The 18,345-nt window shown below is 44.4% G+C and overlaps 1 protein-coding gene across 8 annotated transcripts in view; it reads left to right on the top strand.

The window, feature by feature from the left end:
* pax7a (paired box 7a) overlaps nt 1-18,345 on the top strand; it is a 55,832-nt gene that overhangs the window by 31,767 nt on the left and 5,720 nt on the right. For all 8 annotated transcript variants that reach the window (XM_010881684.5, XM_010881679.5, XM_010881681.5 and 5 more), the window contains exons 6-8: nt 3,385-3,550; nt 4,063-4,256; nt 17,716-17,965. In XM_010881684.5, the coding sequence (XP_010879986.1) occupies nt 3,385-3,550; nt 4,063-4,256; nt 17,716-17,965 (610 nt within the window). The remainder of the gene's footprint in view (nt 1-3,384; nt 3,551-4,062; nt 4,257-17,715; nt 17,966-18,345) is intronic.

Genomic DNA, 18,345 nt, shown 5'->3' with positions numbered 1-18,345 from the left:
CATAGTACCAGTCTAGCAGGCAGACAGGCAGGCAGAGAGAGAAACAGCTAGAGTTGGAGAGGGTGGGTAGTACGTGGTGGAAAACCGATGAGGATATTTATGTTGTTTCCGCCTCTTTGCATCACTGTGTTCATTGTGTGTTTGTGGATTTTACTGGAGAGAATCCATGAGACGAGGGGTGGATCCTTGTTTTGTTAGGGCATACTTCACTCTGGAATGTGTATGTGGCACCATTTGCTTTAAATGAAATAATTCTTACAATGACTCCCTTCCAAACACTATTCACAATGGTCTGAAATAAAATGAGAACGTCTGATTCTGCTTCTGACAGGGTATTTTAGGAAGGGTTAGAACACAACACAGTCTGTGTTATCATTGATCAGTGTCAAGCGAATTGGATCCTCGGCTCTGTAGATTCCTCTGTAGATTCCTCTGTAGATTCCTCTGTAGATTCCACTGTAGATTCCTCTGTAGATTCCACTGACGGCGGAATTCTGACCCAGGTGAACGTCCGTCTCAGATAGATTATTATATTTAAGGAGATCAAAGCTGTCATGAAACAGTCGTTAATACATATCTCTCTTGATCTGCTCTACACTATATTGGAGGACATGTTTCCAGGACCTTCAGCTCATCTGACATTCATTCCAACCTTCATATCCCCCAACCCCCTGACAGTCCCATGCCACCCCCTTCATGTCTGTGCTCAGCTCAATAGCTCAAAGCGGGTCTCTTTTTGTCTCCCAGGCTCTGCTAAGCTCTAGTCCTAGGAGATGTGCTGGCGCCCCAGGTTTTCCCCCCTCCCCCACCCTCCAAGTCCCTCCAGTATCTTGCAGGGATACGCACAGACAGTCTAGGCTGGTCCAAATGTTGAGGAAGCTAGTCAGCCGGTAAACCTTGTTCACTGACAAAACAGAACACAAGTCAGATGAATGCTATAGTAGCAGACGCTGGTATGGAAGGAGACATGGAGAAGGGATGAAGCTTTTTCTCTCTGTGGTGTAAAGGAATTAAATCGGATTGGGGAGAGCGGAGGACAATCTGTGGTCCAAGGTGACTTTGTGATCGGGTTCCAGAGTACAGCTTCAAATCCTCCTCAGTGGCAGGAGATGTGTGTTCTCGTCATTTGTCTGCTGCTCCAGAGCCCAGGCTGCTGGAGTAAATCGTTCTATCTGCTCTAAAGCGGCAGTGTATCATGGCCCCATTGCCCTGTCTCACCCGACAACACAGTAGACCTGGGCACATTAGACCCAGTGTTTGCCAGGGTTTACTCTTTAGGACAGCACCTTTTTGTTAGCTCGAGTAGCTTGATGTTGCACTGTATTCATTGAAAGCTTCCGTATATTAACTTAGATCCGTTTCACAGTCTCCCCTCTCATTAAGGTGAATAAATGGTTCTGAACCCAATTATGTCATTACAGATGCAAATGAGGAGGGCAGAGATATTCTATCAAGGAATTGTGTGCATTGTGTATTGGAGAACCGTTTTAAAAAATACCAGACATTTTTTAAAACTGTTTATTGTAAAATTAGAGGAAAGACAAACAGAAAGTTTTACAAGAGAAAACTGAAGTGAATAAAGAACGAGAAAGTGTCAAAGGCATTTCTGTGTGTTTTGTGTTTGAAATGACGGAACCTGTGGCTTGGATGACACAAAAGGAAGGAACGTTTAAGGGGACATAATAGAGGGGTGGGTGAGGTTCAGAGGTCGGAGGTGAGGGTGGCACTGCGGGGCCGGGCGATTGGGCGTGTGTGGAAGGAAGGGGTGTGTCCCTATATCCCTCCCCAGAGGCAGGCAGCTGTTTGTCTAGGCCCAGCGGGATATCAGCAGCTCCAGCTCAGACCCAGCACCACGCTCGAATACATCCCAATAGCAGCCATTTCAGTGGGGGCAATAGGGGAGCCCTGAGCTCTCACAGTGCTTTATTTGGTCTACAAGAGTTTTGTTTGTTGGATGGAAAGTGTGAGGAAATGATATGCTTCCAGAAGACGCTCCCTGTTGGTCGGGGTTGGGGTTAAGTGGCTCGATTCTTGCGCGGGCTTGGACAGTGGACTATTATTTCAGGCCCTTTATCCTATTAGATGCTCTTTATCACATGAGATACTCTAATTAAATTGAAACTAGAGGCAGACGCGAGTGAGGCCTTAGAGACTGCGTGGTATAGCACACAATTCAATCCGAGATCTTTTTTTTCATGGGATTGAGATCTCTGTGTATGTGAGTTTATGTGTAGCATATGTTTGTGTTCAGGAGAAGGAGAGGCCCCAATAGCAATGAGTGTGTCCTTGTGTTAGCCTCTTGAAAGTTAGGCTCTTTAAGAGCTGTTTAAAAGGGACGCCCCCTCTTTGTGCCCAGTGTTCTGCCTGGTGTATGGAAGCCCTTTTGTCCCTTCCTTTCATCTGGCCTCACAATAAGTCAGGCCGTTTCAAACACAACAGTAGATGAACTGCGCTGCCAGTGTATTAAACTCTGATGAATTGCCAGTGCGAGGCATAGATCAATGTCCTTCAACCTTTAGCACACACTGGACCCAGGCCTTGTCTTGCTTAAATGGGACAGGTTGCCGGCTGTATGGTTGCTCTTTTTCGAAAGGCCTGATTATATTCATGTTTTGTTGAAGCAGAAGACTTTTTAAAATGTGTAAATCAGTGCAGTTAAAAAGGAGCCTTTTTTCACTCCCATTCAGAGAGGTGACATTGTGAATTTGTGGTTGAACGTTGGTAATTCTGTTGGTCATTGTTTTGTGCATTCTGGTACAATTCTATATTATATTTTGTCGTCTTTAGAAGACCCAGATCTAAAGAATTCACTATTACTTGCTATACTGTGCAAACTAATATGTATTGGTTTTTTTTCTTTCCCAGTGACTGATATACTGCTGAATATTTCCTTTTTATTTCATTTAAGTAGTTAATTACAATTGAATGTATCTGATTATGTGATCAGAGGGAGAGTGAATGTTACGCTGTGGTGGCATTCTTCATTCACTTCCTCCAAGTGTCTTAATAGGTTCACAAACATACTTGAGATGTCTTGTGGCCCCTACCTCTGACCCCATAATGACTTCTACCCTCTGAAGAAGGCTTAGTGCGGCCTGTTGACACAGATCACAGCCTCAGCCACTTAAGAAGAACAACAGGGCCAGGCCACTGGCTCCCACAGGGACTAGTTTCACTGCCCAACCATCACACACAGCAATAGGCAAACAAATCTGCATGTCACTGGACCACACACTCATTTGGACCCTTCTGGAATCGTACACTCTTCTGCATGCACACTCTGTTTACTAACACATGGATTCTGGGTGAGAATGGATGAAGGGAAGTGTTGAATGTTTTGTAGTTCCTGTTCTCCAGTGTTCCCTCCTGTGTTCCCACCTCCAGGTTTGGTTTAGCAACAGAAGGGCCAGATGGCGCAAGCAGGCAGGAGCCAATCAGCTGGCTGCCTTCAACCACCTGTTACCTGGAGGCTTCCCGCCCACAGGGATGCCCAGCCTCCCTACCTACCAGCTACCTGAATCCTCTTACCCTGGCGCTACCCTGTCACAGGGTGAGACATGCGCTGATGCACACACACACACACACACACACACACACATTCTGTTTTGGTTGTAAACATCTGGGTATATAGAAGTGTTTTCATTTAATCTAGGTAGCACTTGGCTACAAATATTTACTGTAAAGGGGGCTACATATGTAGAGCTTGTTAAATGGAAATTATATCATATAGCAGTGATGGGCCACGCAGGATCCATACAGCAAATCATTAAGCATACAGTTAAGCCTTTGTTAGTCTGTGACAGGAAAGCAGCCTGAGGCATTCACCGAGTTTGTTACCAATTACAAGGGCAGGATATTTCCAACCTACATAAAGCACATGAAAAACAGGGGTCACATGGGGTCAACTTGGTTTTACTGTGCTATTTTCAACTTGATGTTGTGTATGATTTGAGTCTGGGTTTTGTATTATATATATTTTTTCTCTGAGTGCAGTGTGATTGGTTGTGGTTGTCTACTGCTCACTTTTTAATCCACGCTGTGTTGTTCCTGTTGTTGGCTCAGATGGCAGCAGTACGTTGCATCGGCCCCAGCCCCTGCCTCCGTCCTCCATGCACCAGGGAGGACTCTCTGATGGCAGCTCTGCCTATGGCCTCTCGTCCAATCGCCACAGCTTCTCAAGCTATTCAGACACCTTCATGAGCCAATCAGCTGCCAGTAACCACATGAACCCAGTCAGCAACGGCCTCTCACCACAGGTCAGTTGAAGGGGATGGGCACATGTCAACCCAATATCCTCCCTGTCTCGCCTATTTGGATATTGATTTATACGCTAAGCTACATCAAGTAACGTTTAAAAAACAAATAGGCTGAAATAGACCTGGCATTACCATCAGACTATTTAAATGATTTAAATGAGCCAAGGTATAAATGATTTCTCCAACCTGTAATTACAGTTTTATCAACCACTACTGAATTAGAATAAGCAACTCAGTAATACTGTATGTCGATCCATGGTCTTTTATTTTAGCTTCTAAAGCTCTGGATTTTCATTGGCTCATTTAAATTGCTACAATTGTAAAACAATTGGATTAACATCAACAGATTAAAATTCATCTTGATAAAGGCACATCTGCTCCAAAACAGCAGTTCTCACTTTCCTGGGAAATGGAAATCCTACTGTGAACACAAGAAACACATGTGAACGAAATAATTAGCTAAAGCTTAGAAATGTAGACTCTTAATCTTCTACAAGTAATGACTCAGAGTTGGTTGGTTTACGTAGTTCCACTCATGTCGTACGACAGTGGTCTTCAGCTCCCAGCCTGGACTGTGCGTAGTGTCCCTCTGTAGGGGATACTGCTGGCCACGGCGCTACTGGACGAGTGGCCGTGAATGTGTGGGAGGCTGTGTGGGGGGCTACCCTGCTGCCCACCGTGGCCTCCTAACCCCTCCAGTCATGCTGCTTCCTTTCCGCTTGGCCCTCCAGTGAAAACGCTGTGGAGAATTAGACAGAGGAATTAGATGCGTTGCTGTCCTAATTGGGTTTTGACTCAATAGGAGGCATTAGATTTCTCTCTAACCGAGCAATGCTATTCTATCGAAGAAAATGCAATTGCTTCGCCCCTGCATGTGTGTGTGTGTGTGTGTGTGTGTGAGCGCATGTGTGCGTGTGAATGCAAGTACGTGTGTGTGTGTGTGTGTGTGGTGTGTTTCTGGAAAGCTGGGGATTCCATGTTATCCTCTGTGGGCACCTCCATTAATGAGCATTTAAAATGTGACTCTATGTAAGGGATGTAAGAGGTTGAGCCTTAAGTAGCACAGAATGGAAAATGATTTGTATTGATGCAAATTTTGTGTGAGGAGTGAATTATACACAATTACCCATCAATACTGGCCAGTCTTGCCCACCCTCACCAACAAGATGTGGTTAACAAGCAGAAAATAAGATTGAAATGGAGTGTAAAGAGTTGAAAATGAATTTCAATGCTGCATTTGTCCGCAATTACCCCCTCGTTCACACATGTTTTATTGGGAGTTTTTTCTTCTTCAAATATTTCTCAAAGCAGATTGGAAACATTCTTGGTATTACCCGTCTTTCTTCAGAGAAGAAAGAATTAAGGATTTTGGTGACAAAAAAGAGATTTTCTCTCCTGCTGGAGTGTCGGAGGATAACATGGAGGCTCACAGCGTGTTTGATTGTTAATCGTGGCACAGGGGCTTTAAGCGCTAATGCTCTCACTGCAAACCTGCAGAAAACACCAGGAACATGGACCACTTTTTTCATTAATGGCTCAGTACTTAACATAGGCTGACGACACAGCAGCTTCCTCTCTCTCTCTTCCCAGGCTGTGTGTTTGGATAATAACCGCTTCCTGTTTAGCCCTGGGGATTAGAGTTAACTGTAGGAACAGGATTTTCAATATTCAATAATTATAACAACTGTATCTCAAATAATTTGAATATTCAACCAGAATTATTCTATTTTTCTGTGTTAACTCTGTACAGAATGTGAGTTATTGTATCATAATTGTTATAATTGCTATTAGTTATTAGTGGTTATAATAATATTAATAAGACTGTATAGCCATGATACTTTAAAACGTGAAAACTGTCTAAGATATATAGAATGCAGTATAGCCATGTTGAATTCCCATTCTCACTGGGGGGAAATGGATGTTCTCTATAACAGGAATCCATTCTCACAGCCTCAATGTCCTGCTGCTGCAGTCATTGCTCGCACACACACACACACACACACACAACTCTGTCTATCTGTAGTTAAACTGACGTCATGTCGAATGTTTCATCTTTTATTAGTTTGTACATACTGTATGTTTTGACTCGCTGGTCTTCCCCACTTCCATATAATGGAAAAACCAATACAAATACACTCTCCATCTTGATGGAAATGAAAACGTTATATTGGGGTTTTTCAGACAGCATCTGTTTAGAGGAGATATGGCCGTGTGATGGTATGTGTGAGCTATTTTCTCTAGTGTCTGGTATTGATGGGCTACTTGTTACTGGTAAAGATTGACAAACATTTGGTAATTCCCAGTAAATTGGGCTGCGGTGGCCAACTGCCAAGTTTGTAATGGAATCCTGCTGTGCTCAGCATTGCCGACAGGTGCTCCCACCCATCCCAATCCCATAACCTTTCCAGACAGTGCACATTTTCCCATTACGGCCGCTGGAAAAGCCATCCGCACTGGTACTAGGGTTGTTGTCGTGTGGGATATAAGTTTGGCTGGTTTGAGGGAGACAGGCCGTCGGGGTGGGGTGGTGGGTTAAGCTGTGCTTGGCTGGTCTAGAGGTATGAAGGCACAGTGGCTGTGTTGGTCCTGTTTCATTTGTCACAGCAGGTGTTGGATAGAGGAAAGGCCAGGAGTATGAGGTCGAGGCAGGGAGCAGAAATATCAGCAGTGACTGAAAACGTATTATTGCTTTTTTGATGGAGAGAGTTTTGTGGCAATCATATGGAACTCTTCTGGGTTTGAAGAGCCAAGTGAATTTGTTTCGGAAACAAATAGTTGCCCAACTTTTAATGTCTCTTTACTTTTAGCTCTAAAACACCCTGAATGCCCTTGGTGACATAATTAAACACATTGTTACAAGTTATTTGATCAACTTTGCTTTTGTCTATGTAATCAAGTATGCCATACTGTGGTGAAAGCTTCAGCTGTGATTCCTTTTGCGGTGCCTGCAAGTAATTGGGTGAATAATGAAGACCAGATTGAAGAACTCATTGACAACAACTTAGCTTTGCGCATTTCCTGGTGTCTTTTTTTCAGAGAGATCTCTGCTCTGTATTCATTGAACACAGTGTAGTGCAAAAGCAATTCAACTCCACATTAGTTCTAACGAAATGTAGCATACAATGTGCTCAAAAGATTTTGAATAACAACATTAATTATCTGTTACCAATTTTAATGAGAGGTTGGTACACTTCATTCATCAAGCCTGCTGTCGCTGGTAACCACGTGACGTGTGAACCAGCACTGTGAAAGGAAGTGTAACCAAAGCTAAAGTAGTCGATATCCCCATATAAGGTCATAGGAAACTCCAAGGCCTCCATTAAGTCTTTCCAAATAAGCCTTTGAAGCGCTAACTGTTCTTGGGAGATGTGTTCTTTGGCAGCCGTTTGGGCTGAATTCCTTTATATTGCCTGACAGGGACACCTGCTGGGAGTTAGGAGAAAACTGCTGCTTATGAGGCTCCATCACTACAAGGAGAGTGTAGAGTTATGTTCTAACCTTACAAGGGAAGAAGCACTCTGGAATGAAATACACAAAGACACATTCCAAGGATAATGAAGTTAATTGGGAACATAAAGGATGTGATGTAAATTAAAGGAGGAAAATACTGCTTTCAATCAGTTTATCAATCACATTTAGTGATTGTTCATACCACAGCTTCAAAGCACATTTATGTACCTGCCTATCTCCTGTTTGGTCAAGTGGAAGTGATGCACATTGTAAAACAATATCTTCGTGGATATTATTTTGAGTTTCTTTTTTCATCCAAATGACAAAAGGAACTACAGGAAGACACAGTTTAAAGGTTCTGTGTTAAAACTCTCAGCAGTAACAAGAAAAATTGCATTCAGTTCAAATAATCATGGAAGTTAGCACTCCGATTTCCCTCTTCTAGAAGTGATGTGTGTTTTGGAACGAGGGGGACCATAGATGGAGTGTGTGTTGAGGGACTGTGTTGCTTTGAGAGTGGGATGGGCCTACACACACACACACACACACACCGGGGATCAGAGGCAGACAGAGCAGCTCTCACCCCTTCCTCCCTTTGATCCGTGTCCCCAGGCCTGCCTGGCTGCTCCGCACCACACCGCGCACGCTAACACCGCGCACGCTGACACCACGCTACGCTCGCCTCGCTAGCGACTTCCCACAACTGTCTGACAGAGATAAGCCAGGGGAGACTCCAAACCGCCGCTGCCGCTCTTCTCTTCCATTAGCGAGCACTGACGCTTCTTTAAAAACGGGATGAATTCTATTTAAGATGCCAACACTTGCCAAAAAGAGGGAGAGAGAGAGGGAAAATGGAGGGAACAATCTAAAAGCTCTGCCTCCCTCTCTGACTTCTACCAAGACATCTTGCACCTGAATACCAATGAGAGAGGGAGATTCATGTAGTCCCCCACATTATTAAAACTTGGGCATTAAGCCTCTCACTGGGCACCATGTCAGCTGGCAAGCTCCACTGACAACAAATCAAAGGGGATGAGCACATAGCCTGCATTCATAGCTCAGCCTCTCGCGGAGCAAGTGGGGGAATACATAGACGTTAATTAGAACTCCCATTAAAACAAATACTGTTTCGATTTGGCAAGTATAAAAAAAATATATAAGAGGCTTTCGAAAAAAAAAAAAAAAAAACTAGACCTGCTCTTGGCAGCTGCCAAGAAAATCAAGGGAGTGTGAATCATATCCACTGGCTATATGTTTTAGCATAGATTATTACTGCCTTTTTAAACACTTCCTAACACTGAGGGAAGGATTGCCAGTGTCACAGAAATATACATACAAACATTGGAATATTTCTGTACGTACAGGTTTCTCACTGTTTGTACAGTAGCTTTGTCTGAGATTGAATCATGTTTTAGGAGCTTTACAGGTTGTATTATGATGCGAAGGTCAAAGGTTTCCATAAACATGCTTGAACTCTCTTAATTAGTGGCTTCTTTGTGGTTGACTCCATTCCTGAGTTGTCTGTTGTTCAGCCCCATCCCCCCCGAGTGTAACCAATATGCTCTCTGACCTTTCATTTCAAAGAAATATATTTGGATGAGTTTGTTTTATTTTGGTAATTATTTTTCTCTTAGCAACCTTTCCCCTTCTTATTTCTGGCATCTCTTGCCAATAGTACATCTTCTCTTTCTCTCTCACTCTCTCTACCCCCCCCCTCCCCTCGGTCTGCTTCTGTCTTCCCCTGGAGAGGCAGCTCGTCTCCCTACGCCCAGATGAAAGGCTATGGCGGACAATAAAAATGCTATTTAAATGCAAGGGTGTTTGTGTGCTGGTGAGAGATATTTCCTGCAGAAAGTGAGCTGCTGCATCCTGATAAATAGTAAATATAAGGGAATGCGATTTACATTTATCTTGCAGAGGCAGCCAATATAAATTTCAGTAAATCCTAGAAGATGGGGATTTAAGTAGGAAATGACTGAGACCGATTCACATGCTGTGTGTCCCACGCAGACGAATGATGGAGAATAGTATTGCCTTTATTAAAGTATAGGCACACACATCGATCCTATCTTGAATACCAATTACACACTGGCATACACTGTGAAACATGCTCAAGACATTTATAGTCGAAAGATGTGTGTCATTATTTTCCCGCACAAATAATGTATTGGTTTTACTCTGTTTTACTTCATATGATGTCTTATAAATAACATTCATAATAATAATAAATATTACTACTTTTATTATTATTCAGTTGCATACTTTCCACTTGTTGGATCAAAAGTGTTTAGCAGTTGAAGTGAACTCTGGTGTGTGAGCCATGCACTGTGTGGTGAACTCTGGTGTGTGAGCCATACACTGTGTGGTGAACTCTGGTGTGTGAGCCATGTACCTTGTAGTGAACTCTGGTGTGTGAGCCATGCACTGTGTGGTGAACTCTGGTGTGTGAGCCATGCACGGTGTGGTGAACTCTGGTGTGTGAGCCATGCACCGCGTGGTGAACTCTGGTGTGTGAGCCATGCACTGTGTGGTGAACTCTGGTGTGTGAGCCATGTACCGTGTAGTGAACTCTGGTGTGTGAGCCATGTACCGTGTAGTGAACTCTGGTGTGTGAGCCATGTACCGTGTAGTGAACTCTGGTGTGTGAGCCATGTACCGTGTAGTGAACTCTGGTGTGTGAGCCATGCACTGTGTGGTGAACTCTGGTGTGTGAGCCATGCACGGTGTGGTGAACTCTGGTGTGTGAGCCAAACACTGTGTGGTGAACTCTGGTGTGTGAGCCATACACTGTGTGGTGAACTCTGGTGTGTGAGCCATGTACCGTGTAGTGAACTCTGGTGTGTGAGCCATGCACAGTGTGGTGAACTCTGGTGTGTGAGCCATGCACAGTGTGGTGAACTCTGGTGTGTGAGCCATGCACTGTGTGGTGAACTCTGGTGTGTGAGCCATGTACCGTGTGGTGAACTCTGGTGTGTGAGCCATGCACCGTGTGGTGAACTCTGGTGTGTGAGCCATGCACTGTGTGGTGAACTCTGGTGTGTGAGCCATGCACTGTGTGGTGAACTCTGGTGTGTGAGCCATGCACTGTGTGGTGAACTCTGGTGTGTGAGCCATGCACTGTGTGGTGAACTCTGGTGTGTGAGCCATGCACTGTGTGGTGAACTCTGGTGTGTGAGCCATGTACTGTGGTGGGTGTGGCACAGTCACCGTGGGGCTGCCCTGCTAGCTTGGCGTCTGGAGGTTGGGGATGTTTCCTATTAGTTCCAGATGCCACTCTGACAGGTGCATGGATGTGATTAATACTCTGTCTCTGGCGGTCTCTTTCACTCTTTCTCTCTCTCTTTTTGAGTTCCTCATTGGCACTCTATCCATGTAGGTCCTCTCCCTTCCCCCAGTCTGACCCTTCAGTGTAGGGTGGGAAGACAGACCTAATCCAACACATACTCTACAGTATCTTCCCACTGTGAATTAAAGCACAGTGTTTCATTTATCATTATTGTAATAACCTTCAGCTTTGAATCATATTCTTCCATGAAAGAAACTAAACCAGAATGAAGAATTGTGTTACTTAAGACATTTTGTAAATGTCAATACACAAATAAACATGCTTTTCTCTCTCTTTTTCTCTCTATTGCTCTCTCTCTCTCTCTTTCTCTCTCTCTCTGGTGGGGCAGTGAATGGAGAATGTGTAAGGTGGTTTGGTCCTCAGCTGGTTGTCTGGAGTTGCAGTCTCCAGCTGAGAGCTATTTCACTATTTATTTACATGTAATTATGGCTATGAGGTGCCGATATTAACACTGTCAAGAACAATTTGACCTGACATTTTTCACTAGGCCTGGCCCCTGCTGTTTTTAGCAAACAACCACACACATCCACCCCCCCACCCCCCGAACTCCCTGATCCGCCTGGCTTTCCTGTCTGAGCTGTTCCCTCACACACAGCCCTGCCTCACTGAAATCATTCTGCTCGAATCAGAAAATCTGCCGTTTAATTTGGCAGAGGCGGCGGTGCGAGGTGAGGAGAGTTGCACTGTGTGAGTGTGTGTGTGTGTGTCTGTGTTTGTATGTCTGTGTGTATTGGAGTGGGTTTCTCTTGTTCCTGGTGGCTGAATCCATCCCATAGTAACTCAAGCATATCACTAGCAGAGAATAGAGGATTGCTCCCCACACGTTCTCCAATTGCAGCCCAATAGACGGCATATTAACCTCTGTTTAGTGAGGGGCCCTGCACGCACTGTGGGACATTTAGGAGGGAGGGTGTTTGGGAGGGAGGGAGGGAGGGAGGGAAGAAAGGGGAGAGGGAGGTAGGCATTCTCTGGATAGTAGCAAGCAGCTGTGTACGACTGAATAGCATTAGAGAGGTGGAGAATGGGCTTTGAGAGGAAAACTATTAAAGCAATTGTTCTTAAATGTTATTAACTATTATGAAACAATGTGGAATCAGCATTTATTTCTGATAATATGGAATTTGTGGAAAGATTAGTATTACGTTGGGTTCTCCAATGTATAACCGTTTCATAAAACACTCAGTGTTTGTGGCTGAAAAGTGTTTGAGGGTGGAGAGAACTGCTGCAGGAAGGCTAACGTGTTGTGAGAAGTGACAGCTTGTTCCAATGCCCGCTAATCGTCCTCATCTGTGCCCAGCTTGTCAATGCCCAGATTCTGTCAGTGCCAATCAGGCACTTAATTGAACACAATTAACAGCCCCCCCACCCCCCCCCCCCGCCGCCTGCCATACACCCCACACGCTTCAAAAACCCATTTCTCCCTCTCTCTCTACTCTCTCCAGTGTCCCTCTCCCTTCTCCCTGCTCAGTGCCTCTTCGTCCCCTAGCGTTGGCGGCGGAAGACACTTTTCACTTTTGATTAACGTGCCGCGGCCAATTAACGCGCTGACACGCAGGCCAGGGCCCATCATCTGCTGCCTGCCATGAACACAGCCGTCTGCATCCTGGCTCCACGCTGCTCCCCTGCCGCTGTCGCCACCTCCACCACCTCCACCGTGACCAAAACGCTCTAATTCAATTTATGCAATCGCTGTTATTTTTAAATAGTCATTTTGTCTGCTCAGATGAGGGGCCCGCTGCCCGCTGGGCGGCCCCTCTCAGTCCCTCATGCGGGGAGGGAGCGGTGGACTCTGGGTCGAACTGGTCCTTTGACTCTTTAGAAAATGTCCTTGATCTTTTATTTTTATTTTCTGTCGAACGTAGAAGAAATTGCTTCTTTTGATTTGATTTGCCTGATTTGATTTTGTTCAACACGTAATCGCTGTACCCTGCTTTCTGGAAATTATTTGTGATACACAAGGTTTAAAATAGGGCGTCGCGTGATTTCAAATATACATTTGACCAGTTCTCGGAAATTATTCAAAAATATGACATTGATTTCATAATAATAATTTCACTAGTTAAAGATTTTCCCATTTGTTTGGTTAACTAATCAGCCCACATTGTATCCTCATACTGCTTGACCTATTATAGGCCAGTGAATACATTCATTCTCTGTAATCACACCCCCAGGACTGGCCTTGAAATATCGACCCAAATGTGGTGTCATCATCATTCCTGATCTGAAGTGATTCCCGGCTGAAGCCTGTATCAGACAGGCAGATCTGCCAAGGGGCCAGATGTTGCTCTGCACCCCTCAGATAACTTCCGGACATTTTGAGTGCTTATTTTCTCCTCTCTGGCCCTGTGACCTCTGTGGAACTTAAAGGTAGGTCTTGGGGGCATTCGATTTGGGCAGAACAGGGAGCTTTCGGTGACAGGGGAGCTAATCCAGTCTTGTGCAGATTAACAGGAGTGTTTGTGGAGTAGGGTGTGTTGGCGCGGGTGCTGGCGCCGAGAATGGAACACAGGGCTGTCCTATCTGCTCTCCAGGCAGGCTGGCCCTCAGGCCAATTCAGTCTTACAGGAGTCTTTGTACTTCCAAAAGCCTGTGTCTCACACTATAACTCTCTGTCTGTCTTCTCTCTCTTTCCCTGTTCCTAGCTTTATATCTACAGTATGTGCACTCTATTCTCTCTTTTGCTAATACTGTATCACAATTATTCAGATTTAAAAAACCTTCGCCTTGAAATATTTCAGTTAAGAAAATAACATTTAGCCTAGTGAACATAGCCTCCCATTGGTAGTGTGATGAGCAGAGAGCACAGGTGAACAGGTGCAGTCTATCTTGATGTGGTCATTAAAGGGTTAAAGGCCCAAAGCAGTCTGTTCTGATGTGGTCATTCGAGGGTTAAAGGCCCAGTGCACTTTGACCTAATGTGGTCATTCAAAGGTTAAAGGCCCAATGCAATCCATCCTGATGTGGTCATTCAAGGGTTAAAGGCACAGTGCCGTCTTTATAATTCTACACAATGTGTGTCTATTTTACTTCAGAACATAAATGTATCATTTATTTCTCTGAGCTTCCTTCGGCCTTGAAATATTTAAAATGTTTTTAAGATATTTACATACTGAGCCCTGATTGGATGTTTAGATGGTTCTACAGGTCTCCCGCTTCGAGGCTGATCAATTATAATCCAATCATATTTATTTGCCCAGAGTTCCGTCTTACCCCAACAGGCTGTTATCACATGATCTTTTTTCCAAACAGCTCTTACACACAAAAAGGCATATTATTTTCACAATTTCTGAGTTTTAATTAGATCACACAGTGTTGTACACTTACAAAATTGCAGGAAAATCACCTTTGGCCTGCGCTGGTCCTTTAAGGTGGGCTTAACACGTCTCATGACTGTGAATGCATAATGTAAACATTGTTTCGATGTTACACTTTAAATAGTTGAAATGAAGGGCAGTGAATAACATTGTGACTGAAACACATTACTTTGAATTAGTGACTTGAACGTCACTGTTAGCAAGTGTTACATGTATTAAGTCATGCAATGTTTTTCTGTCTTGTTGGAGCCTAAGAAAATATTGCCTTCCGCTTTTTCTGTCAGTCAACTTCCTTACAGCAAGTTACATTATTTTATTCTAGGAGCAAATCCAACAAAGAGCAAAGGCTCGTCAAACATTTAAGCAGACAAAAAAATATATAATTTGACTGTTAAGGAAATTAGCAGGGTATGAAAGAACCTCTTTTTGTGTCGCAAGTGCTCTATTTATTTATCTGAAAGGATGCACATTGTATCAATTTACAGTTCTCCATTCATTCTGCCGCAGGGCTGGAGGGCTCAGAAGTTGAGAGAATTAATTAGTTTTTTATTATTATTTATAAAGTAATCTATCTGCAGAGAGAGAGTCAGGAACGCCCTGGAGCAGTGTCCTTTAAACTGGTCCTGGCTCACATTATCTCCTACAACAGCACTAGCACAAAGTCAAACAACAAACGAACACTGGGCCACTGAGGACGCTGTGTGGAGAGAGAAAGGGAGGGACATGGAGGGAAAGGGGGAGGGAGGGGGAGGGAGGAGGGGGTGGTTGTAGAAGTGGAGGACTGTTCTGAAAGGGAGGGTTAGTGTGTGTGTGTATTGAGTGGTGTTGTTCTGGAGAAGAGCCTGTGTTACATCCTGCAGCTGATACTCCATATCAGCAATATCACCAACCTCATCAGATAATAAGGGGGAAGTGGTGAAATGGCATTGATTTTTATTTAGCTGTGTGAAAGCAGTAGGACATTTCAGATTGCTAATATGGACCCAGGCTCAATCCAAGAGCTTACCTGTTCCCCCTCCAGCATCAGCTAACCAAAATCACCCAGGGCATCTCAAGGATAGAACCTTCCAGAAAATGTGTCTTTTACAGTGGCAATCTTTACAATCTTGAGAAAAAATGCATTATAATATTGTCCAAGATAAGTGTCCATTGCTGTTGAAGAACTTGTGAAATGTATGAATAGTAATTAGGTTGATTTGAGGACAGACTCTGATTGTTCGCCATTTCATTAGAAAAATGGAAGCAATGTTATCAAGCTTTAATTAACTGATGACTAAATTGGGTCCACACCCTGAAGCTATCTGTTTTCCTGTCCACTAACTAGCCCTGCCCCACATTACATGCCAGTACTGTAGAGTGTGCGACAGCACAGCTTAGTACAGCCCAGCCCAACATAGTATAGCATAGCTTAGTACAGCACAGCATATTATAGCATACCATTGCACTGCTTAGTACAGCATAGTGTACTACAGCCTGGCATAGCACAGCATGGGATAGTACCACACAGCATAGTACAGCGTAGCATAGCACAGCACAGGATAGTACAACACAGTATAGTAGAGCTTAGCATAGTACAGCCAAGCATAGCACAGCACAGGATAGTACAACACAGCATAGTACAGCTCAGCATAGTACAACCTAGCATAGCAAAGCACAGGATAGTGCAACACAGCATAGTACAACACAACATAGTGCAGCCTAGCATAGCACAGCACAGGATAGTGCAACACAGCATAGTACAGCTCACCATAGTACAGCCTAGCATAGCACAGGATAGTACAAAACAGCATATTACAGCTCAGCATAGTACAGCCTAGTGCAGCTCAGGAGGGGATAGGGGTTGGACACTGAGCAGGACTGTTCTGCATCTTTGGTCCATATGGGGGGAACATCCCACATGTCCTGCAAGCAATGAGCCATGAATCTTCCTCTTATGGATACATGTCACATGTTCTGTCTGAATAGGTTGTGGGGCTGGTGGATGGTGGGGGATTCCATCCTGATAGAATTAACATGAGGAAATCACTAACCAGCCTTTATGTCTGATGTGCCTCAAGTCCTTCATATTTCCTCAGAGACTTTTTTGTAGAGTTTGATTAATTTGCAGAGTAAGATAAATGGACCCTATGCGGCGTGTGTGTCTGGCATTGCTGAGCAGTATTGCTGCATTTGCTGAAGAGGTTCTACAGTTGAAAAGGTTTGATTGACTGGTGCCATGTCCTTCTCTTTGGTTTTGTGGACCATAGCAACATCTCTGTCAATGGTTTTGGAACGTGTGAGTGAGTGAATGTGTATGTGTGTGTGTGTGTGTGTGTTGTGTGTGTGAGAGAAGGCAGATGTTAGGAAAACATTGTGATGTCAATGTTGTGTGTGTGCGTGTGTGTGTGTGTGTGTGTGTGAGAGAGAGAGTGTGCGTGTAACCACCTCCATGATGGGCTAATTGGTTTAGCAGCCAAAGGGCCAAAGGCCAGTCCAGCATAGCCAGATACAACGTGAACCTGATGTTGGAGAGGATGCTTCCATGCCGTAGAAGAGAAGCATGTGTGGGATAATTTCTTCCTTTCTCCCTCACCCTGCCCTCCTTAAAGGAAAATGCAAGTGTTATCGTGAAGCCAGAAGCTCAGTGGAAGCCTCCATCTGCAGAGTGTTGTGGTGGAGAGCTGTGCCTTTAGTCCAATGGAGACGACGGTGTCCACAGCACTCTTTCATTACCATCCTTATCGACATTGTGTTGATGTGTTGGAAATGGAAGGGGATGAATAATGATAGGTACCCTAGCCTTAACTCTGACCCATACTAGCAGTAGCCCCTTTGGTGAGGCTTGTAAAGCCTATTTCTGTGGGGATCTGATCTAAGGGGATCGTTTACTGCTTCCAACTCCATTACTATTCATGAGATGACTAGGCTAGGGGCTGGGGATTAGGGAGTCCCTCGGTGCTTGTTGTGGTGCATGCCTCAGGCCTCCTCGGGCCCCCAGACTGGGAAATCCAGGGGCTGTCTGGCACTGCTGGTGGCTCTATTATCACCCTGAGCCCCTTCTGTCCCTGCGCTGTCCCACAAAACTGAACCCAGTGGCACCACGTTTCCTTTCGTTCCCTCTCTCACACCATCTCCATCCCTCCCCCCATACATTTTTCCTGTTTGTTTGGTCCATTTTTAAAAATGTTTGTTTGGACCATTTTATTAAAGTTAAATGTGTTTTTTGGGAGCTACCTCTGGACAATTCTGTGGTGTAATATCTTCGGGTGCTTGTTGCATGTTCGTGGTGCATTTACTCAATCCCATCCATTAGTTGTTTAGGAAGAGGCCTCTTTAACTCCACCTCTGTCTCCCCATCTGTCCCGTCCAGGTGATGAGCATCCTGAGTAACCCCAACGCGGTCCCCTCTCAGTCCCAGCATGACTTCTCCATCTCCCCCCTCCATGGAAGCCTGGAATCCTCCAACCCCATCTCAGCCAGCTGCAGCCAGCGCTCTGACTCTATCAAGGGGGTGGACAGCCTGGCCTCCTCCCAGTCCTACTGCCCCCCCACCTACAGTGCCACCAGCTACAGTGTGGATCCTGTCACCGCCGGATACCAGTACAGCCAGTATGGACAGAGTAAGTACTGCATCTGAATTTGTGTGTGTGTGTGTGTGTGGGTGTGTATGTATAGTGGGATGTCAAATTAGAAATACATTAATCAAAGTAACAAAACTGTATGGAACGGCATTAACATAAATGTACATTTATATTGATGTATATTATCAGAAAATTACTATATCATGATGTTCATATATAAATATATATATATACAGTGGATATAAAAGGTATACACACCCCTATGCCAGGTTTTTGTGATGTAAAAGAACGAGAAAAAGATAAATCATGTCAGAACTTTTAATGTGACCTATAATGTGAACAATTCAATTGAAAAACAAACTGAAATCTTCAAGGGTGAAAAATTAAAAATAAAAACCTTACAATAACCTGGTTGCATA

Source organism: Esox lucius, chromosome 17, assembly GCF_011004845.1.
Source record: "Esox lucius isolate fEsoLuc1 chromosome 17, fEsoLuc1.pri, whole genome shotgun sequence".
Classification (NCBI taxonomy): domain Eukaryota; kingdom Metazoa; phylum Chordata; class Actinopteri; order Esociformes; family Esocidae; genus Esox; species Esox lucius.
This window is presented reverse-complemented; position numbering and strand designations above follow the sequence as displayed.